The sequence below is a fragment of the Colletotrichum fructicola genome (genome assembly GCF_000319635.2).
Source record: "Colletotrichum fructicola Nara gc5 chromosome Unknown KSG_Nara_v1_contig05, whole genome shotgun sequence".
Taxonomy (NCBI): domain Eukaryota; kingdom Fungi; phylum Ascomycota; class Sordariomycetes; order Glomerellales; family Glomerellaceae; genus Colletotrichum; species Colletotrichum fructicola.
The window spans coordinates 5,299,551-5,322,204 of record NW_027094055.1 but is presented as its reverse complement, the minus strand read 5'-3'; the positions used below and the strand labels follow the sequence as shown (position 1 = coordinate 5,322,204).

At 54.0% G+C, this 22,654-nt stretch overlaps 4 protein-coding genes across 4 annotated transcripts; 3 read left to right on the top strand and 1 right to left on the bottom strand.

Moving 5' to 3' along the window:
* Window positions 1-256: 256 nt before the first annotated feature.
* Window positions 257-1,446, bottom strand: CGGC5_v010243 (putative phytanoyl-CoA dioxygenase; the record flags this gene model as incomplete). Its single annotated transcript, XM_032021300.1, has 2 exons — window positions 257-1,115; window positions 1,178-1,446. 2 exons carry the CDS (start codon window positions 1,444-1,446, stop codon window positions 257-259), a joined length of 1,128 nt encoding a protein of 375 aa, XP_031881774.1.
* Window positions 1,447-2,150: 704 nt separating this feature from the next.
* cocE-13 (Cocaine esterase) lies at window positions 2,151-3,926 on the top strand (the record flags this gene model as incomplete). Its single annotated transcript, XM_032021298.1, has 1 exon — window positions 2,151-3,926. One exon carries the CDS (start codon window positions 2,151-2,153, stop codon window positions 3,924-3,926), a length of 1,776 nt encoding a protein of 591 aa, XP_031881867.1.
* A 5,148-nt stretch (window positions 3,927-9,074) lies between these two features.
* On the top strand, window positions 9,075-11,486 carry CGGC5_v010241 (uncharacterized protein; the record flags this gene model as incomplete). The annotated part of the gene is made up of 2 exons (XM_032021296.1): window positions 9,075-9,212; window positions 9,264-11,486. The coding sequence occupies 2 exons, from the start codon at window positions 9,075-9,077 to the stop codon at window positions 11,484-11,486; spliced, it is 2,361 nt and encodes a 786-aa protein (XP_031881873.1).
* Window positions 11,487-19,146: 7,660 nt separating this feature from the next.
* On the top strand, window positions 19,147-21,919 carry CGGC5_v010240 (uncharacterized protein; the record flags this gene model as incomplete). The annotated part of the gene is made up of 4 exons (XM_032021294.1): window positions 19,147-19,771; window positions 19,822-20,292; window positions 20,707-21,405; window positions 21,459-21,919. The coding sequence occupies 4 exons, from the start codon at window positions 19,147-19,149 to the stop codon at window positions 21,917-21,919; spliced, it is 2,256 nt and encodes a 751-aa protein (XP_031881875.1).
* Between the last annotated feature and the right edge of the window lie 735 nt (window positions 21,920-22,654).

Below are 22,654 nucleotides of genomic sequence, written 5' to 3'. Positions count from 1 at the left end.
AATGTCCTCGAGGCGGAGTACGAAGATCTCTGCTCATCTAGAAAGATGTATTTGGGATTGCCTATTTGATCTGCAGGGCTTTGCTGAATCATACATGATTCCCAACATCTGTTCTTTGCCTGGACTACAGCTTCTCCTGACACATAATCGGAATATGGATTCGTTATTCAATTCAGTTTTAACGACAGTAAGAATGCAACTCACAGTCTGATATAGGATATTCTAAGCACACTCTCAAGCCAAAACCTCCAACTCTCTAAGCTCCAAACGTGTCCCTCGCCTCAATCGGCGCCCCCTGGATATACGGAATCCCCGTCAGCTTGAATCCCCTCTCACTCAACCTCGGCACCTCCCTCGGTTGGCCCGTGTTATACGGACACGGCTCCCCGCCCCTCTTCACCGGAATCCCGCCCACGTGCATCGCATTCGGCCAGTGCGTCGTGCTCTGCAAGCTCTCAAACGCGCCTTTCTTCCTTACCAAATCCTCCTGGCTCGCGTCCGCCACCGGCATATAACACGTATACACACAGAACCGCGGCCGCTCCCCCTCGGGACTCAAATTGTAGTGCGGCGTGCGGCTGTCCCAGAGCAACAAATCCCCCGGCTCCGCATCAATCTTCTCCCACACGCACCCCCTCTCCTCAAGCCACTTCATCCCCGCATCCGTAAACCCGTACCACTCCTTCGTCCACGCCCAGATCTTGTCCTTCTCGTCCTTGAACGCCTCGTGGAACTCCTCCGACAGGCGGTGCGCGCCCTTGCACACAATCAGCCCGCCGTCGCGCGGGCCGTTGGGCAGCAGGTTGACCAGCCCCTGCAGGCAGCGGAAGCCCGGCTTCTGCGGGTCCTGGTCCTGGTGCGGCCAGGGCTTGTTGGGCTGCACGTCGGCGCGGTTGGGGAAGGCCATGTTGACGGCGTCGAAGGAGACGATGAGGTCGGGCGTGTCGTAGACGCGCTCGAAGGCGGAGACGAGCCCGGGCTCCTGGCGGACGGCCCAGGTGAAGGACTCGTGCGCGATGCCGTAGCCGAGGCACATGCCCTTCTCGGTGATGATGGGCAGGTTGGCTTCTTTGATGGTGGAGGGGTCTTTGCGGTCGAAGCCGAGGCCGCCGGCGCTGGTGGGGGTGGTTAGCGGGGGGAAGGTAGTGGGTGACGGGATGGGAGGGGAGGAACTTACAAGTTCTCGAGGTAGGACATCATGTCGTCGGCGTACTTGTCTGCGCGTTCGCGGGGGATGGCGCCTTTGACGACGACGTAGCCGTCGCGGACGAGGTCATCGCGGAAGTCGCCGTACGTGACGCCTTCTTTGGCGAAGAGCTTGTTGGGCCCGGCGGGCTTGGGGACGATGGGGGCTGCGGAGGATGATGATGCCTCTGGCTTTTTGGGTGCCGGGACCGTGATGGTTGCGGCCGCGGCGGGGGAGTTGTAATCTGTTGCAACGACCATCTTGGGCGCAGTAGGGGTTGCGGGGTTAATTGTCTGTGTGAAAGGCTGTTGTAATTCTTCAGTCCTGCTCTCCTTTAAACTTCTGACTGGTTTGATCTGTTGGATTGATGAAGACGCCAGAAAGCTTGGACGAGGTTCGTGAGATGTGTTTATACTCGACACTCTCTCGCGGTTGACTGTTGGACAACTTTCAGCCTCAGCAACTCTTCCGCAATATCTGGATAACCACGCCACCTTCGAAACTTACATCACTAATTCTCCCGAGGAAACACATCTTCGGGACATTTCCGCCAGGCCCTGCGTGTCGTCTGCTCGGTCCGGCACGGAAGTGGTGGGGGAGAGGGACAGCAGCTATGTTGTCGGCACGGAAAGTGTCGGCTCGGAAGCGGTTTTGGTGCGTGTAAGTGTCGGTTCGGGAGTTGGTGGGTCCCAACCCACCCGCGGCCCCGGATCTGATATCGCATCCCGCTCGACGAAGGCAGGTCATCAATTGACTTCCGGATCTTCGTCCCGGATGAGATTCGCGGCTCGTGAGATCGTGGGGTATCGTCCTTTTCTCCAGATACAAACTCTTTTCATAAAGAGACACCAAAAACACAATGTACAATCCCTCGCCACACGCAAATCTCCCCCTGACACCCACCTCCTCCGTCTCTTGATTCCTCCTGAGCAGACACTTCACAAGCAGACATTCCACCCCTCCAATGACATCAACAACCTTCCGCGGGGTCCCCGTCCCCATCGAGCCTCTCGAGGCCCCGATCCCAGGCCGCGATGGCTACACCGGCCTCAACCCGCGCACCGAAACCCTCCCGGCAGGCTGGAAACACCCACACCCATCCGCCCGCCCCCTCCCCTCGCCCATCCTCGTCGAGCGCGACGTCGCCATCACAGTCCGCGACGGCACAACCCTCTACGCCGACGTCCTCCGCCCTCCCACCTCCAACTCCACCTCCAAAGTCCCCGCGCTGATCTGCTGGTCTCCCTTCGGCAAGTCCTTCAACGGCCTCGCCTCCCTCTCCTACATGACGCCCTGGTCCCTCGGCATCCCCGCCGGCACGCTCTCCGGGCTGGAAAAGTTCGAGGCCCCCGACCCCGCGGACTGGGTGCCGCGCGGGTACGCCATCGTCAATGTCGACTCGCGCGGCGCCTTCGACTCCGGCGGCGTGATGGCCATCATGGGCACGCAGGAGGCCGAGGACGGGTACGACGCGGTCGAAGCCGTGGCCGCAATGCCGTGGTGCTCGGGCAAGGTGGGGCTCGCGGGCAACTCGCATCTCGCGATCGCGCAGTGGTTCATCGCCGCGCTGCGGCCGCCGTCGCTCGCGGCCATCGCGCCGTGGGAGGGCTGCGGGGACTTGTACCGCGAGCAGTTCGCGCGCGGGGGGATTTACGCGGGGGACCTGTTTGACCGGCTGATTGTGCAGCATATGCTCAAGGGCCGCGGCGGGCTGGAGAGCTTCCGGGAGATGTTCAAGGAGCGGCCGCTTGCGAACGCGTGGTGGAACGATAAGAGGCCGGATATGAAGAGGATCAATGTGCCGACGTATATCACGGGGACGTGGACGAACACGATGCACGGGATGGGCGCGATCCGGGCGTGGATGGAGGTGGAGAGCGAGGATAAGTGGTTGAGGTGGCACCCGTGGCAGGAGTGGTACGACCTCTGGGGGAACGAGAAGGCGAAGGAGGAGTTGTTTGCGTTTTTTGATTGTTTCTTGAAGGGGGAGGAGAACGGGTGGAAGGGAACGCCGAAGTGCAGGATGGCGCTGTTGCGGTTTGGAAATAAGGTGCCGCAGGCGATTGAGGACATTGTGGAGGAGGAGTTCCCGCCGAAGAGGACGGAGTACAGGGAGATGTTCTTCGGAGCGGAAGGGAAGTTGTTGGCGGAGGCGCCGAGTGAGTCTACAAGTGTGGGCTACGCGTCGGCGGATGGGGAGAGTATTGGGTTTACGTTTACGTTTACTGAGACGACGCGGGTGATGGGCTTGCCCAAGGCGGTGCTGTTCATGTCATGTCCTGATCACGATGATATGGATGTGTATGTCATGATACAGAAGCTGGACAAGGATGGGACGCAGATGAAGAACCTCAACATCCCGTGGAAGGGTATTCCGATCAAGAGCTTTGAGGAGTTCAAGCCAGAGGAGGAGACGGAGGTTGTGCTTTACAAGGGGCCTGTGGGCATCTTGAGGGCGTCGCATCGGGCCATCGACGAGAGCAAGAGTATGCACCCTCACTGGCCGTACCATCCGCATGAGAAGGAGGAGAAGATTACGCCCGGAGAGGTGGTGAGGTTAGACATTGGGATCTGGGCCCTCGGCGTTGAGTTCGAGGCGGGAGAAGGAGTGAGGGTCGTTGTCAGTGGAAAGAGCTTCGCGGTGAACAACTTTGGGCTTGATCATACCCTGAACCGAGGCCGACATGTGGTGCACTTGGGAGGGGAGTATGCTAGCCGTGTCGTTCTGCCCTTCGTATAGATGCCGGTGTTCCGGCGTGATAATCAATTGTGTCAATAGCAATTCAGCTCCTCAGCCTGTCCCAGGCAATGCCACTGTGATGCACAACGATGGAGCATGAGGAAACCGGCTTCGCACTGCCGAAAAGCTCGGGCCATGCGTTCAAGACCGAGTCCCTTGCCCATGGATGAGGGTAACGGCAAACAGTGACGATATCCTTGACGGACGTTAAGTGCTTGCATGAGCGAGCTCCGCCGAGAGCCACCCACCCAGGCGTCATCGTCCAGATCAACGCCCGGCATTGCGAGTGCAAACGTCTGCCGCCTGTTTTCGCCGTTTGTCTTAAAAACGCGCCCCCGTGACAAACGTCTGAGTCGTTGTCACCACGCAGGTAAATTGAAGGGGTACACGTTGTCGCGTTCGCGTATCCCGGTAGAGTTGCATGTTACAGGGATGTTGAGAGGCTGGCCGCCGACGGCGCTTCAGGTTGAGTGATCTTGCGCGCCGAAGTTCTTGTCCGTTCGGCCAAAACCGCAGTTCCCCTCCTAATAACATCCTCGGCATCAAGATGTCGACGGTGCTTCTGACGACGTATCGGCGCAAACGACTGTAGCGCTACGAACTACAGAAGCTGCCCAACAGTTCGAAATTATGGCCAGACCGCCCCGAGTCTCACTGGACACTGCATAAGTGCCCTCAACCGGCTCTGCAGGTAACGGGCGGGCGGCTTGGCTTCAGTCACATCGCGGGCCGCCCCCACGGCGCCAGCCAGATTACGCAGTAGGCGACGCAGCGGGAGCGCCGGCTGGCTGTGTGCGTTTGTCCGTCACACGACATCCGAGTCATGACGAAACAGGAGGTCGCATAGGGTAGAAACCCAATCCAACGGGGCTTCTATTGCGTAGGCGATTGACAATGCTATGCCCGGGTCAGACTCATCGAGAGAAGAGTCCTGCTTGGCGGCACTTGCTTCTAAGAAAACAGGGAAAACCGGGGACCTTGGGCAGAGTTGGAAAGACCCACTCCACCAGCGGAACGTTAACCAGATTCCGGGGACGCTATCTGGGCTGTGGTGGTGGCCTCGAGGTACGGCCGCGGCGGGGACTTCCGGCTTCTGGACGATGGCCGCTGGCGTTTGCTCTTGGGGCTGAAGTCAGTTGGAAGCGAGATGTTCTCAGCGGTGGGTGTTCAGGATTGAGACATGATGTGATTTCTGGAACACGCAGTCAGAGACACGACGGGTGGCTTTGCGACTGCGAGGATGAATCGTTCCACGCGTCCGTTGGGCTGCGATGAGATGGAGTCGAGGGTTCGGCGGCGCGAGGTTAGGGGAGACTCATGAGCAGCTAGGCGGCAGCGACGGGGAAGACGGCGACGGCGCCGAGTCAAAAAGGCTGCGGCTCTCTTGGTCGTAGGAAATGGCGAATCGCAATGGTGCAGAAAATCCCGTTGTGCTAGCGGTAGCCCGCGGGCTAATATCGCGTCCGTCTCGATTGGGAGTCGATGGTGGCCAATATCAGGTACCAATGCGACCACCACCTCCGGGTAGTGGCAGACGGAGATTTCGTGCGCTATGACGGTGATGGACGAGGAGGCGATTGCGACTCGGTGTCGATTGCGATGATGTTGGGCGAAGGGATGTCGTCGCGTACGGGCGTAGTGTGCGACGAGTTCGTACGACAATTTGTTCGTTTCTGGGACATGTCTTCAACGCCAGCCTCTCTTCCCGCGAGAAAAGCAACGCCTCGCCTCTGGATGGCACCGAATGTCGGCTTGGTCTGTCGAAAAAGACCTCCCTCAGCTTCGACCCCTTTTGCGGGTGTGACGGCGCCCTCAAAGGGTGCGCGGCAGAGTTGGGTTGCAGCCGGAAACCGGGGCAGACCTTGCTCCCGTCACGCTGGAACGGTGTGCCATTGGATGTGTGTCGCGAGGAAGATGCAGGAGAAAAGAAGCAAAAGCAGGGATGACAGCTCGGAGCAATTGGATGGCGCCCGCGGTGGGTTGATGGATGACTGCATAATCCCTTGCATAAGTGAGCTAGCTGCCTTGGCTAATGGATATGTTTTGTGCAGCTGCAGGATGGGAAGCTACGGGTAAGGGAGGGGAAGCTTGGGCCTTCCTGCTGGTCGAGTGTACTAAATGTTAGCGCAACGCCTGGCTGGAGAATAAGGAAAGAGCGATGGGAAAGAAATGCCCGAGCTCTGTTTAAGCTTCCACGGTCGATATTTGCAGATTTGGAGCATCCAATTTCATCTGCGCCGCAAAGAAATGCAAGATTGACAGTGTTGCCCAGTGTCATAGCGACGACCACCTGAGGGAACCAAGGATCTTGACAGGCGGGCCACCTGCCCTGAGGGACCCTCCAGTGTCTGTGGGCAGACGGGACGAACAAGCTGTCCAAGCTCCAGCACCTTGAACCTCCAACAGTGACCGAGTTTATTGCGTTGCAAGAAGGGGATCGCCAACACCAATTGACACCAGCCACTGCGCAGTAATCATGGAAAATGATGAATTCCCTAGGTTTATCGCTGCATCTCAACAGGCCATTAGTGAGCTGTTGTCCTCCAGAGCCACCCGCTAGAGGACGACTAGCGACTGACGGGTGTCAGCCGGGGGCACTAACAGCGACGACCTCGCGCCGGCAATCTCCCCTCCACTGCTATTCCTGTTCCTGTTTCTGTGCCTGTGCCTGGCCTTGGACCTCAGGCCTGGCTGGCGCTTTGAGGGCGGCCAAGCACCACACACCCAGAGTGAGGCGCACCGGGTTGGCGGGATCTTTTTGAGGGTGCTTTGGCTGGCGCGTTGGTTGGTTCCTTCGATTGAGTTGGCCTGGCTTGTATGGCTTTTGGAGCTCTGGCAGCAAAGGAACGGGAAAGAAAGCAACAAGGGACGAAGAGACGCGTCGCCGGACGGAAAGAAGCAACAACAACGAACTGCTCCTGCTTTCTGATAGCTCCTGCTTAGCTTCTTAGCGCAACTGCTGCTGCTGCTCTGCTCTTTCCTTCCTTTGGCCACTCTTTCCTTTCCTCGGCCTGCCTGGACCTGCCTGGCAGGCGCGACCTCAAACCTGGACCTTCCTTTGCTTTCGTCACACATCTCCAACGTTCTTTCCATTGCACATTTTGCCAGCTCTGCCAGCTGCCTTCCTCCAACCAACCAACATCACCAACATCAAGTGGGCTTTCTAAAATCTCCCGACATCCCCCCACTGCAATCCCTGCCAGCTTCGCATCACACATCACAGTTCCCACCTGCAGTGACAGTCTCCCTCCCCGGCCGGCCTGTCGTCCGCTTCCCATCGCATTCGCAGCTTAACTGGGCCCCATCACACTCTTGCGACAAACCTTCGATTGGCCGCCCTTTTTTGCTAGTACTCGCCTCCGCCAGGCTTCACAGGCATGGGTCAGGAGTAAGAAGAGGAGCCTTCACCCCCGCGACCCCTGCTCCTTGCCTGCGCCTTGCCGAACCCTCGTCACTTCTGTCTCGCTGCATGAGACGTCGCTTGCCCTCTCGTCCTTGCTTGACTCCCGTCGTCTCTTTCCGACTGGCGACCCTGAGAAATGTGTTTCTTGCTCCTCTGTCATTCTCGTCATCCTCCTTCTTTTCTCTCGCCAGTCGCTGTCGTCAGACTCACCTTCGCATTTGCGCCGCTGACTGTCGCCGCGCTACTCTGACGAATCCCTCCCATCTTATCCCATCGCCTGGCCTCAATTGGACGAACCCCGCGACAGCCCTGGCCACCATTCGACCACTCGCCGTCCGATTTCCCGGGGTCCAAGGGTCCCGTCGAAGCGAGGCCCAGCTTTCAACGGAGTCGACCACGAGAAGGCCCTGTCGAGCTTGTCGTTTCTTAGACGACGCCGCCGACGACTGTCACCGCAACATCAACATCAATATTGTCCGTCTTGACCGCCACCGAGCGCGACTCCAACGACAATATCAAGCACGCGACACCCGGACCGGCACTTGCTAACAACCGCGTATCCTGCATTTGCACTTCCAGATACCCAGCATTCTTTTCTCTGCTTTTCCAGCCTCATTTGCCAGTTCGCGCAGTCCCCAGCCGTTTCTCCGCCATCCGAGACATCCCACCATCACACCCGTCGTCAATTGAGACATTCCTGTGCTGCCACCACCGAAACCCCGTAGCGGGATACACCAACCACCGCTGCTCAACGCTGACCCCAACTGCCGATCCAACGTCCTGAAAACCGCCCGATCCCAAAGTTCAGTCGACTGCCTTGCTCTCACGTTTCCATCGGTCCATGGCGAGCCATCCGACGCAACGCAACCCTCGTGTTTAAACGTCTCCTCGGTGCTTTCAAACCGCGCGCAGAGATTTAGCTTCGCACCTGCTGCGGCACGCCCACCACTTGCCGCGATCACCAGTTGCGTAGTTAGTCCACCACTGCAGAATACCAGGTTCTGGCCTGTTGTTTCGCAATAACAGCCGCAGATATACCTTCAAAGCGCATCCACCACCACGAGTCGGCGTCTGCCGTTCGATCCTCGTCGGCGCCTTAATTCAAGGATTCGTCTCCTATCCAAGTCTCTGGCCACCCTCACCGGCTCGAGCCACGCTAGCACACGCAGCTGCCATCCGCGCTTCTGCACCTCCAAGCAGGCATCAACCTAATTATCGCCATTGACTATCGACCAATTTGGGCGTCCAACACCTCAATCCGAATGCCGGCTTGATCCTTCGTCCAAGAATCGTCCCGTATTGCGCATCCTAGAAGAAACCGTGCTTCAACGTATCTGTGGGCAATCGGATCGCGGAGCTGAACTTCTCATTGCTTTTTCGCCGACAAAATGGAGATCCAAACACAATCGCGCGAACGCGAGAGGTCGCATCCCTCTCCCACCTATCCCCGTGCGGCTTCCAGGTCGAGTACAAGTACCGGCGCAACCCGACGCACCCCCTTAAGTGCTCATAGCTCGACTTCACACCTCGCATCTTCGCCACGACCGTCGAGTGGCCATCCTTCACACAGATTCCACCACGCATCCTGCGCCCCATCCACCAGTTCACGGCCATCTTCGGTGCTATCGAGAGATCGAGGTTCAGAGTCTGGCAGGCAAAGCGCGGCTTCCAGCTACTTGCAGGAGAAGCTCCAAAAGAGGAGGGAGGAGACAGAACGGTTATCTGCTTTAGAGTCAACCCCAGAGATGAGCGCTTCCATGGAGCTCCCCGCTAGAAATCAGAGTTCGCCTGCGAAGGGAAGCTCTGTCGATCGACCGAGGTCAAGCGGAGGAAACCCTGACTCGGCAAAGAAGAAGGGATTCGGCCTGAAAGAGATGGAGGCTGTGAGTTGGCCTCTCTCTGCCACATGACTTGACTAACACCAATTTACACAGACTGTTTCTACGCTGCACAAACAAAACTTTGACTTAAAGCTCGAGCTCTTCCACCGACGAGAGAGGCAAAGCGTTCTAGAAGATCGAATCGAAGCCCTCGAAGTAGAAAAGGCGCAGGTTGATGACGTGAACGACAAGTTACTCGATGAGCTGGAGAAAAGAGACAAGGCCGTCCAAGAGGCCGTTCAAATGATTGTGGCTCTCGAGGCACAGGTCGAAACACTGTTGCAAGAGCGCGAGATGGTGCGACAGGTCGATGCTGCTGGTTATCCTCCGCCGAACGATATCGAGTCGAGACTTAATGGGCCTACACCCAAGCCGAAGATTGCAGACTTGGCTCAGCTTGAGGAGGACGCCAAGGCACTTAACCGTATGCCCAGCTTCATGTCGGATCGCACTGAAAATACGGAGAACTTGCGAAAGGTCTATCTTAGTTCCCGCGGCAGCATACTCAGCTTACCACGCATCACGACAGAGGGCGTGGAGGATAACGATGGTCGTCGGATGAACAGCCTGACGAGCCCGAGTCTCAGCGTTCTCAGCGAAAGCTCCTTTACAAGCGTCTACGGAGAGCGGGAGGACCAGGACGAGACCATCGTGGCGGACCCGGAGGAGCCACCCACGATGGATGGTACCTCACTCCACTCTGAGCCACGCAAGCTTTCTCTTGGTGGTGACCTCACCCAACTCCACAGACCCGTAGCCATGGCGCCGATGAGGCCAGACAGATCCAGTCGGTCTAGCTCTCTCAGCCGGGTACCGGGTCCCGGCCAGTTCCAGTCCATCCACGACATAATCGGCCACTCGTCGCCTCTGCAAAAGTTGGCGAGACTCGATCCATCATGCTTGGACAAATCTCCCACCCAGGAGCATTTCTCGTTTGCCAACCGAGGCCAAACGCACAAGTATGTTAAGGACGCGAAGCGTGAGACTATGCGTAGAGTCGTGACGGACGATCCCATGGCCAGGTCTAGCGAGCATACCCTCCCGCCGACACCTGATACAATCTCAACGTCGACACTGCGCCGCTTTAAGAATTCCAACGACACGTTATCGCGTCAACGCAACGTCTCGGGGCAGAGCAGCTACCCTTCTGTTTCGGATGGCACGTCTAGGGGCGATGATGCCGACCACATGGGAGGCGCCCCGGTCTTCGAGTCACCGCTGGTGTCCGCATTCGGGAATGGACCTGTCAGTGCCGCTCTCAGCAGCGCCTTTGATACCCGCCCGCCGTTGATCTCCCGCCCCAGGTCTGCAGGTGAGAGCACCGTCTCTCGCAGGGGACCTGACTGGGAATCCGACAGCGAATCCGTCCATTCACTAGACTCGAGTCTCGACATTTGGCTGCAGCAGGGCAAGGAACCCAAAGGATACGATCGGAACGATTCTCCCGACCTCTTCAACTTCCCTCCCTCTGGAGGAGGATGGGCGCCGCAAACCATGTTCGGGTCGTCTGGGGGGACCTATAGTGTTCCCCGGCTCGCACAGCAGGCTACTAACCCAGTCGAGGACCTCATGTCCGCTCAAGAAGCCTTGTTCCCAGATGCCGTCCATCCTCCGCCCGCTCCTAACAGGCGGTCCAGTCTGGGCGCGAAGACTGGGCCTACTTCGAGGGATTCGCCCGTCCACGGCAAGCTTCGGAAGTCGCCCTCTCGTAGCGGATCGCGACGTAACAGCAGTGTTGATGCGCAGACGCTCCAAGTATCCCAGTCCGGGGCTCACACCCCCCAACAATCAGAGTCGAAGGCTGCCTCGCGGTCGAAAGACAACCATTATCCACCTGCATCTGGGTCAACACCGCGGGGGCATAGGCTGAACTTCTTCCGTCGTTCAATTGGTGGAGGATCGGCGCTTCCGATGGTCGAGGTTGACGAGGTTCCTCAATCAGCATCGGCAGCCCCGATGGGTGTTCCGTCGTGGGTACAGCGCGGTAATTTGGCGGACGGCGAAAGAACCAGCGCGACTCCACCTCCGATTATGCGTAACCCCAGGCAAGGCCGCGCGGTGAGCGTTGACGAGGGCGCGCCGATCCACGATCGACCTCCGATGACACCAACGACACCTGCTCCTCACCACACGACTCTCACGCCTGTGTCTAAGGGATCAGCTTCTGGCGAGACGACCCCTACGAGCAACAATGCCAGTGGAGGGGCGCCATTGAACAAGCGAAAGTGGCTGCCGGGCTTCAGTAGGACTAGCAGTCTTAGGAACCGTGCTGGCTGAAGAGGCCGGTCGTTTGCGGAGCTGTTTTCCAGTGTCGTTGAGGACAGAACAATGCCGCTTCCGTAGTGGACGGCAGGGCCTGGTTAGGCCTTTAAGGGGTCGATAGCCCACTGTATTTTAACAGCTCCTGAGGAGCTTCCTTTTTGGGTTTATGGCATCGCGGGACACAGATACCCAACTGGTAAGGCCTGGAAAAGCGTATTTCTATGATTCCGAGAAGGTTGATCATGATGCGGGTGGTCTTAATGAGGCATGAATAGATGGGGTTTAGGCTTAGGGGCGTCACCACGGGTGCGTGACGCCCAACAAGACGGCGTTAATGGTTGGGTGTAGTGACAGCACCGCGAGGACAGCAACGAATGGATCACAGTATCCTTTGAAAGAAGTGTGTTTTTGAGTCTTAAACAATGAAATATTTGCAAGTTTTTTTTCGCGCGTGTCTTCCGTGAGGGTGTAGAACTTGGTGAACCCGGCCCTGGACATGCAGTCGGCGGCGGCAGCCGAACTTTATCCCGCCCCGGCGCCAACGACGGAAATGTGGGGACACTACTAACCTCAACTTCCCCCTGCATGAGCTGACTTCACTTCGTCATCTCTTCCACGCGCATATGCGCTGCTCATGTCGTGGGTTTTATCTGTTCAACATCCCACTATCATCGATCTTTCCATCTGTCACTCTCATCAAGATTTTTCATCGTCTTCTTGCTGAAGGCCGTTTAGTTCTCGCGGCCTCGTTCGGGAACAGCGCCAGGTTTGTCCCGACGAAGAGCCTGGCTTGTCCGGCCACCAACCATATCAATGACCAAGACTTTTCTGGGTGGTTCGGTTCCGATGGATGAGAAGGAGCCCTTGACTCGGGAGAAGGTAGATGAGGTGAAGGCGGTCGAGACGGGGTGTCCGAGTGTGTTGGCGCAGGTCCCCCTTGCGGCGACGACACCCCTCGCCCAGCTTCGCATCGCGACGTGGCTGATACTCCCGCGGGCTGTGGACCGAGCTCTTTGGAGGGGGGTGTATGGCTGTGGTGTGCCGAGGGTGGAGTGGGGACGGAAGTGCACGGCGCTGGAGAGGTTTCTTGCGGAGGGGAGGGCGGGCGTTGTGGTGTTTGCGGTGTTGGTGAATCATGTTCGGAGGATGGTGGTCAAGGGGAGTGTGGTGGGTGGGTTTGGGGGGGTGGTGGCGGGGGTGAAGATGGCGGTTGGGAGTCCGGATATCTTTTTGAAAGAGGAGGTTGAGAAGGGATGGGGTGGATGGGGGAAGGTGGTGGGAGATTTGTTGGGCATGATGGCGGGGGAGGTGCTGGTGAGGTTTGAGAATAGGAGAAAGGGTGAGAGAGAGATGGTGAGGAGGGAGGAGAAGGGTAAGGTTGTTGCGGCTGTTGTGATGGTTGTATGGATGCTTGGAGCCGCGGAGTATGTCCATGCTAGGGTTGCGCATCTCGTTGCCGTGGGGATTGCGTATTGGAGGATGGTCAATGGTGGGGAGGTATATTGGGAAGCATTGTGGAGGGTGTTTTGCCCCGAGGGCCCGTCGTTGATGGCCGTCATTAAGGAAGAAGGGTATGGTGCCATTTGGTGGACGTTTGCACAGGGATTCTGGGCGAACGAGCACCGCTTCCGGATCCTCTTCTTCCATGCCGAGTTGGTGCTGTACATGGTCTTTGGGGTCTACCCGTTGCTAAAGCTGGCGTTGACGAGGGCGCTTGGGGTGGCATGGGTTCGGGGAACGGGATGGAGGTGGGTTGGGATAAGTCCGTGGCTGGCGGTGCTGATTGCGGGGTGGGCTTGGGCAACGGGGTTTGTGGCGCGGTACTCGAATAAGTACTTTATCGGGCTGCAGATGTGTGATATGGTGTTGGTTGGGTGGTGGATTGGTCTGGTTGGGGGAGTGTTTGGATGGGGGCTTGTGATGGGGCGGGTCAGGAGGTGGAGGAGGGAGAGGGTGTGAAAAGGACGTAGCGGAGGTTCTGGCGTAGGTGTGAGTGTAGATTCTCATGGACGTATAAAAGGATGTTAGAGTACCAAAGAGATGATGAGGACAGGCCAAATCAGCCTCCCAGTTCCAGCTGACGGTCGATTGGTATTGCGGTTTTCAATTCACCACCCCCAGACGATGCCGATGTTGCCTGTGGACTCAAATGTCTGGAAAGACGTCCCTCTGAAACCTCAAAACGTCCGCTGGTATTATTGCTCGAGTATTTGGGTTGCTCGATGATAGAATACACGTCTCCCCGGCATTGTCGTTGTGACTTGCTGTGATAGTTGGCCACCCACTATTGGTGAGAGACCTTGGTCGGCTGGTATGAAGCTTGATACAGACAGCCAATACTAACACACATTGCCCGTTCGCAAGGAACTACCCATTTTGGGAGTAGATGTGAGCTAAATGGTAAGATGCTCTGGGCTAAGATGGCTTCGGCGAAGGGTTGAAGGCGCTATAATCAAGAGCCTTTAAGGTGTAAGCTCCACCCAAATGAAATGTAGACGGTTGCGATGGGCGAGATCGCGGCTTCACCAGTCCTAGAAGCAGTGGTGGGTATGAAACTGAGTCGCGGGATAATGTTTTTCTAGGTTGTCTCTGACTTGGATGCTTTGTGAGAGACAAGGGCGACATTGTTGCTATCATCTAATAATCCATCCTTGCGGCGAGGATGGTTAAAGGTAACTTATTCACATCCTAAATTCTCGTCTTCGTTTCTTCTGGGGTATTCCTGGCGTTACTAAAAGAAAACATGGATGGCTTAGGGCCGCGTCTCATGAGACGGCGGGAGCAGACACAAGCAGTCAAGGTGTTCAAGGTTCCCACTTGCATATGTCTTTCGAAGTCAGTCCTAAACCATGGGTTGACCGCAGCGGCCACCGCCGAATTTGGCGCTGGAGAGGAAGTCCCATTGTTTTGATGGGGTTTAAATACCAAAAACGGTTTGGGTTAAGGTGGTTTCAGCTGGAGATTGTGGGCACTGCGAATATTCGTTGTTCTGGAGGCTGCGAGATTCGGGGTATATATTAGAGTCTCTATGTCCAAGACAGATGTCATTCCTGTGGAGCCAAATGTTCTGTGATCATCAATGCTTGCGGGCTACGCGCACCTCCCAGTGCCCCATCATTGAGACTGAGTCCTGCTCGTTAGTGTTGACGTTTGCAATTTTGGTTATGGGTGGATGCAGAGTCAGTTGGAATGTTTATGTTTCTCTGCCATCCTTCCACAATCTCCGTATATTAGGGGGTGAGAAGGAGCCATGAGCGTTGGAGCTTAAGGCCTCGTAGTATCTCTGTATGTTAGCTAAGGTCTTTGATTGCCGTCTTGCAGCGAAATGTGAAAGGAGGCTCCGTCACATTCAGCTGACAGGGATCAAGCCAGATGAACGCCTGGGCAATTTAGCAGTACTTGGAGCTAACATTTCCTACGTTGCCCCTCAATGCAGACTATGTCAGTAAAAGTATCTCTTTTAAAGCCTCAAACATTCCTTAGGTGTTTTCCCTCGAGTATTGATGTGATCTGAGGGGAATTTATGAGGATTCAGGAGTATTAGTATGTTAGGTCTTTATGTTATGGTTTACTAGATAATATGAACTGATTGGAAGACCTAGTTCCCTTCCTGCTGGCCGGACCGAGATGGGAGTCCAGATTCAGAGAAGAGAGCGCCCTGATTTTTGAATCCGGAAACGTCACTTTATCAAACTGACGCGGACTAAATAGTAGGAGACTACGGGCGGACCTAGCCTCGGTGGAAGATTTGAAGTACTGCAAGGATCAGTCAAATATGAGCAGACAAGATCTCAGGTATATCTTACGGCCTATTGGACTAGAGAGATGTTGCCTCTGCGGCAATCTATGGGCCGTGGGTGCACCCTCTGGATTCTTAAAGACCGATGCGTGTACTGGTCGCGTCCGAGTTTAAATCTGGGATTCGCAACTCTGTTATCAGTGGGCATGGTGAGTGACAAAAGGCCAACTGGCTGGGATAGAGCTGTCCGTGTCTGGATTTCTCTCTTTTGGTGTATTATACATGAAAAAGTAAGCGGTGACGCTGGATGACCGTTGTCTCAAATCATCTTTATATACAGCTTCGTGGAGCATGATTGCAGTCTCAACATCCGAAAAAGGATGACCTTAGTATAAGAGTGACTAAAGTCTGCATCCTCACAATCGTGCAACAATGTTGGGCTAAACGCAAGCATGGGTGTAGCAGTGGGTAGCTCCCTTCGCAACGTACCGCGTTGGTGCACTTCTTGGGTATTCGTTGTCTGGGGACTGGCCATTGATTTGAGGTTGGACGGCCAGGTCTCCTGTTATTAACTCTAGTTAGCGGAGTATTCAGCTGTCCCAATCATATGAATGCTGGATGTGGTGTGTCTTCAAAGTTGGAAATTCAATTCTACTCAACAACATGAGTGCTAGCTGAGTTGCGTTATGACATAAAGAAATGCTTTCAAGGGGCAAGAATAGCGGCAATTTGTAGCTTAATGCAATGTTGACCATCACAGCCATTCTGAGCCCTTATACCGGGGTACTTGTCAGCCCGAAGACTTGCCTAAGGGGCCTTAGCTAGGTACCGACGGCGCGGCTTTTGAGCATATGTAGGGTGCATTGATGTGTCCTTTAAAATCGACAATCGGACCGGGCACGTCTTTCTGTTTTGGAACACAAGCGAGAAATATGAATGCCATTTCAGAAGTCTCATATCACACGATACAATGTTCTGTGTCAGCATTGTGTGCCCCAGCTACCACCCATGCTATGCTTCTGGCAGGAAGAATATATTGTGCGGTGCTTCTCTCGTGGCGTTGAAATGACAAATACATTCTTAACGACGGCTAGAGCGGACGATGAAGAGCGACTGACCTCAGTACGCAAGACTTGAATATAAGTTGATCTTGATGTCACAATGACGAGATGAACCCGGTGTGTAAATCTTTTGGATTAGCCGTCATCCGGTGATCAATGCTATGGACTCATCTGGCAATACTGACATCCTTAGTTTTAACTGTTATGAATACGTGGGAATTGAATACGCCCTCACTCACATATCCATTAACATCGAGCCAAACCCCTGACTGCATGTTTTGGGCTGACAATGGCGACTGCCTATCAAGGCCCTAGATTGATCATATGCATTACCAACGCAGCTTAGCCAAGTGCCATTGCCTGGGGCTTGACGGATGTGAAAATGGTTCAGGGTGCCCATTTTTATACGCCTAGCCAGTCCAAATATGAAAGAACATGCAGCGGCCTGGGATGCTACTGGACATATATAAAACGATTGTGTCAAGATCCTAATCTGGCCTCAGGACAGCCGAATCAAGTTGCTCTCAATCGCTGTAGCAAGAGGATTTTGATCTCTGGCATGAGCTGAATGCGCGCCAAATAAATAGCCTCCCATTAGCAACGATCGACCCAACTACGAAGTGGTATTCGGCATTTCTTTCGTACTATTCCCATCAATATACCTAGGAAGACGGACGATTATTTGATCCCACTGCAACGTCAGCATCTCTAGTTGTCGTTCAGGGCTTCGTGGATAGATGGCTTTCAATTTCCACTAGCCTGGTCAATACCTGGTACGGAGAAGAATGTGCCAGTTCCATCTGGCAGGATTTCCATTTGTTCAAGAAGTGAATTGACAGAATTATCGATATGTTTATATATCCAAGTGTCTTACCATGCAGGACTGCTTGGATGTCGCCCGACACAAGATAGCCGTTGCGTAATAAGTGACGGGGCTTCGACCACAGGTTCGGTCTGCCGTAAGCTTCTAAGGGCCCTTCTGACAAGCGGTGCTAGCAATTGAATGCAAGTCGCGCATAACGAAACATGAGTCACAACGCCGTACTCACAAGATCTGGTGAATTCGACGGCGCAAAGTTTGCATACCTGAGAATCGCGTTTTTGTATGTTCAACTCTGATACGGAGAATGAAATCCTTTTGTAGATCATCTTTCGTCTGGTGTATGATTAGTCACTAGCCATGGACGATGATGGATGACGGGGACTGATGGGAAAGCCCCCGGTAACGTCACATTCATGTTCGCCTACTGGACTTTGGAGTCGAGGTTGGCCATCCATTAGCTACATGGTTCCATAGCAAAGAGAAAGCTGCAAACGCCCTATTCGTTTACAAAGGTCAGATCGCTAAACTGAGGACATGCAAATATAGCCACTTAATTGAAATGGTGGCGAAGCTCAACGAGATCTTTGATGATCACTTTCAAGCATTGGTGTTATCGCGTGTGTCCCTAAGCAACCAATCGACTTTGCTGACAAAAGGGACAAGAACTACTCGCTTGACGCAACAATTGGACGACAGGCGTTACGAAGAGATTGTCGCTGGAAGTATTGACAATATCTGAATGAGATATTGGTCCATGATATTGAATACAGCCATCATTGTCGCTGTAGGATTATACATGGCAGATACATGACAAGAACCTGATGTAATTTCAGTGGGGGTGGGACTGGCGACAAGTAGTCCCCAGTCCGATTGCGCCCCAAGAGATATGATTAGACCAGTCTTGCATTCGTTCACCGACAGATGTCTATACCTGGAAAATTTGGCTTTTTATCACGATTATTCTTTGCTTTGCTTGCTTCTGCTCTATCTAAGTCAGTCCTGAACTTGGCAAATCAGTTTTCGGGCCTTCATAGAGCTCTCGGTGCTGATAGATAACATGTCGCATTCAATTGGCTAAACACTGTTGCAGGCATGGCCGGCAGAGATACTATCCTCAAACAGGGAGTTCAACACGTTCCACGGAGCCCCCAATCATGATTTGAAACTCCTGCATCAAACAATCCAGCCTATATTTTCACTGATCTCGCTGTGTTCAAAGTTTTGACAAGTTGAACTTACTTTTTATCAACGACCAGCAAGTTCAAGAGTTGTGGTCGCAGCTGATTTGTGAACATGTCATGACTTTGCCAAGCACACAACTTGGCTATTTCCCACTTTCCGAGTCATGGCGGAATCCATTTGAAGCTGCGGCCCCAACTCGAGATAAAAAAAAAAAATTCGAATGACTGATGTGAGGCACACTTCTAAAAGTCGCTCAGCCCAGCGGCTCCCAAGGCGCATCGGGTCGGCAAGCCACGCGCGCAAGACGCGTCCCGGCCCGCGGAGCTGTGGGATGCCGACTCGGGGGCTGGGAAACCCCGGAATACGAGAGGCCAATGGGATTTTAAGCGGGGCCCGGCGCGCGAACGCGGGGGCCTCGGGGGCCGGGATCATGCTGAATCTTTTTATATCTTGAGCTGAATCTCAGCCCTTTCCTGTCTAGTTCAGCTGATGTTGGACGTCGATGCGATCCATTCTCACACATCACCTTCGCGATAGCTGCCTTAGTGTCCAAACAGAGCAACACAGTCACTTCACCAATTGTAAGTTCGATCAGGTCATCCACCTCGCCAGTTTCAAATTCGCGAGGGAAAATCTCCCCGGTTACACAGGTTCCTGCGACGTGCACGGGCCACAATCTGACCACTCTTTCACCCCTCGGAAGCGGAACCAGGCCAGACCTGGTGTTGTCCCAAACTTTCACCTGACCGTTCCGAGTATCTGTCTTCAGAGGAACGAGTTCGGGCTTATTGGTTCCTGTCATTTCACTTATCAACAAAACGACTCTGAACTGCCGAATGAAGTTGTTGCCGAGAACCAAGCATGGCGATCATGGACGAAGATGGGTGCACCGACCATGACCCGCCATCACCAATTTCAGGAGAACTCGTCAGCTTCGACCCGAATGGCGACCTTTATTTACACGTTGGCGCGGGTGTCGAAAAAAAGACAAAGACTTACTTTGTGTGCTCAAAAGCGCTCGCCCGCGCGTCAACAGTGTTCAGAAAGATGCTTTACGGCGGCTTCGCTGAATCTGGGCATTCGGATGCTGACCACGGATGGACGGTTGACTTGCCCGAGGATCGGCAACAGCCCATGGAGATGATGCTGAACATCGTTCACGGCGCTTTCGAAAAAGTGCCTGAGAAGATCGAGCTCACAGAGTTGTACACGTTTCTTGTTGTTACGGAGAAATACGACGCGACTAATATCACGCGACCATGGGCGAAGGGTTGGATGGAGGGCGTAAAGACGAGCATGCAAAACCCGTTGTTGCTTGGGGTGGCGTATGAGTTGGGAGATTACCAAACATTCAACGCCATGGCTATGAAGATTGCGACTGAATGCCATTTGGATCATGAGGAGGACTTGGTGTTTGGGTTTGCGGGAGAGAACAGGGAGAGTTACACATACAAGCTCAAGAATTTGGACTGCTTAATACCAGATGGGCTGCTTGGTAATTATCTCACGCCTAACAAAAGAGCGAGAAGCTGATATTATGCGCAGACGATGCCGCATCAATACGAAAGACGTTACTTATCGCCATGCTGGATCCGTATCTCAACCTCTACGGCGCTCTGAAAGGCGGAGACCGATGCATGTCCTCGCCAGGAGATCCATCCGGCGGAAAGAGGTGCGACAGCTTGCTCTTGGGTTCTCTCATCAAATCCTTCGCTACGCAGAATCTGGACCTCACAGCAAATGACCCCGTCAAGGCGTACCGCGGGAGCGCGTCGCACCTTCAGTCGGTGATGCTGAAGCTGGAGCTGTACACAATCCACTCAGGCTACGCTCACCCGACTACTTCGTCATTCAGCTTTGGGCAGACCGCGCCTTCCAGATTCGGATTTAGCATGAGCGCATGCGAGCACGTCTTGCAATCTGGGCTGCGGGAAGGAGTTGAGAGGTCGCTGATGCTGAGAGGCAATATGTCGTTTGCGCAGCCTAAGCATAAGGAGTATTTGACGAAACAGGCAGGTAAGACAGGGTTGCCAAAATCATGAGGAATGAGAGATTAGAAAAGTCAAGATGAAACTGAGGAATTCATATACAAGATAATTCTAGCAACCCAAGACGAAATCCTTGACATCTTCTAACGAAGCGTGACTATTTGTGGTTTGTCTACGTAGATGAAGGCACGCTCTACTTCGACTCCTGCCCCAAGTTGTCAACTCTTAAGCCACTCCTTCCGAAAAGATCCCTATTGCTCTACTTCAGGTGGAGGTTCCTTCCGTATTGTCCTCTCTCCAGACAGGATAGTATTATAAAAGGGCATCTCTATCAGTACTAGGTACTTCCTCCATTCAACTCAAACCTATTCCGCACTTCCCATAACAAACTTAAACCTACTTTAACTTCACCAGCCACAACCTCAATTTACAACGTCAACAGTGGAAAACAACCTCACTTATCGCCCGCCACCCATCATGGGTGACTCAGAGACCCCAACGAGCGAGCCTGCGGCAAAGCGCCAGAAGCTTGAAGACTCTCAGCCGAAGACGCCAATTATCCTTGAGGAACTTGGAGACCTGCAGCTCAGAGTCGGCTCTGATCATGCCGGCCACCCTACCATCTTTCTTGTCTGCTCCAAAACACTGGCAAGATCGTCACCGGTGCTGAAGAAAATGCTCTATGGAGGTTTTGCGGAGTCCTTGAGCGCCCAGGAAAAGAAGGAGGACTGGGTTGTCGATCTTCCAGACGACGAGCCATCCTCCTTCAAGCTCTTACTTCACATCATGCACAGAAACTTCAGCCAAGTACCTCAGGAAATCAGCCTCGAAAGCTTGTTCCAACTCGTGGTTGTACTTGACAAGTATGACAGCATCGCTCTCATTCGTCCATGGGCCAGTTCCTGGTTGCGGGACATCAAGGACAGTACAGAGTATCCCATGGCGCTTCATATTGCATGGGAGCTTGGCCTTGAAAACGCATTCCATCATTTTATGACAGTCCTCGTTCAGAAAGCCTTTGTCGACGAAGAGGGTGAACTGTCATACTATGAGAGGTTACTTCCGAGATGGCCTGAAGATATCATCAAACCTCAGAAGCTTGCACATTGTCTCGATAATGTGGGCCCTGCAGATCTGTGTGGTGAGTTTGAAGGCTCGCGGCATGCATTGGAGATTTGCTAATTTGACATTCAGACACCATTTACGAATTGCGCCAAAGATTGGTGAGCATTGAGTTTGAGCCATACCTTAAGCTCTACAAGTCCCTCATCTCAGAATATGGTCAATGTCGCTACCGATCAAAGAAAAGGGAGCACCTCCAGAAAGTCGGAGTCCGGTGCGATTCAATAGCTCTCGGATCCATGATCAGAGAGTGCTCGCTCGTTGACATTGACATCACGGCCAAAGACCCGGTAGAATCATTCCACGAAACGGTGCCGAGTTTGGGTTTGGACTTATCTCAGCTGCAAATCCTCGCGGAAGAGAGCTATGACAAGCTTGATCATAGCCCCTGCCGGATAGGACTTGACGATTATCGTAAGAAGGCCAGGGCGGACATCGAACAGAAGACACAAGAGGCGCTCGTGTTGAAGCCTCAATACCAAGCTCGGATGAAGGCGCAGGCGATGAAGTTGGGTATCCATAATGCTCTTTGAATTCGATTTACTTGCCCTACCACCTATCAGTCATGGTTGCTCGTCAGCAAGGGTGAAAATCAGCAGCGAAGACGCAGCCAAAGCGCATCAGAAAATCGCGGAAATACTACGAAGAAGCCATTCAGGAAAAAATGGAACAGCTTTCGCGAATATGCGATAATGGCCATCATCACAGGTACTGCGAGCTACTAATTCATTTGATGAGCAACTTGACCTTTGGGGGACGAAATAATTGGGGGGTAGAAGGGAACAAACGTGTTCTGCACAGTGAAGGCGGAACATGGAATTCGTTTGGAAGCCCCAGCCCAGGAGGCTGGATTGGACTATTCCCCGCGAAAGTCTGGCGAAGAGAAGATGGGGAAGATTGGCGTTGCATTGGGATTTCAACTGCGCAATTTGCTTCTGCAGTTTGATCTGAAAAGACACAGCATCTAATTGTGAATCGCAAAGGCGGATCAAACTCTTTTAGGCCGGAGAACACAAAGATTCAGCAGCATAGATAGCGCCACGGAAATCTAAGAAACACTTACCACTATTATTGAACCCTGGTCATGATTTCACTGGTCATTTGAAGCTGTCGACTAAAAGTCCTGTCAAATTCTACTCTTTTGCCGTGGGGACCTCCTTCCGTCTGACCTCTCCTTACCAAGTCTTTTCTGGCAGGAGCCTGCCTCCTTGTAAGGTAGACACGCTCCTGCCCTTCTGATGCCTCGCGCGCTTTCTCTTTCGGGTTTT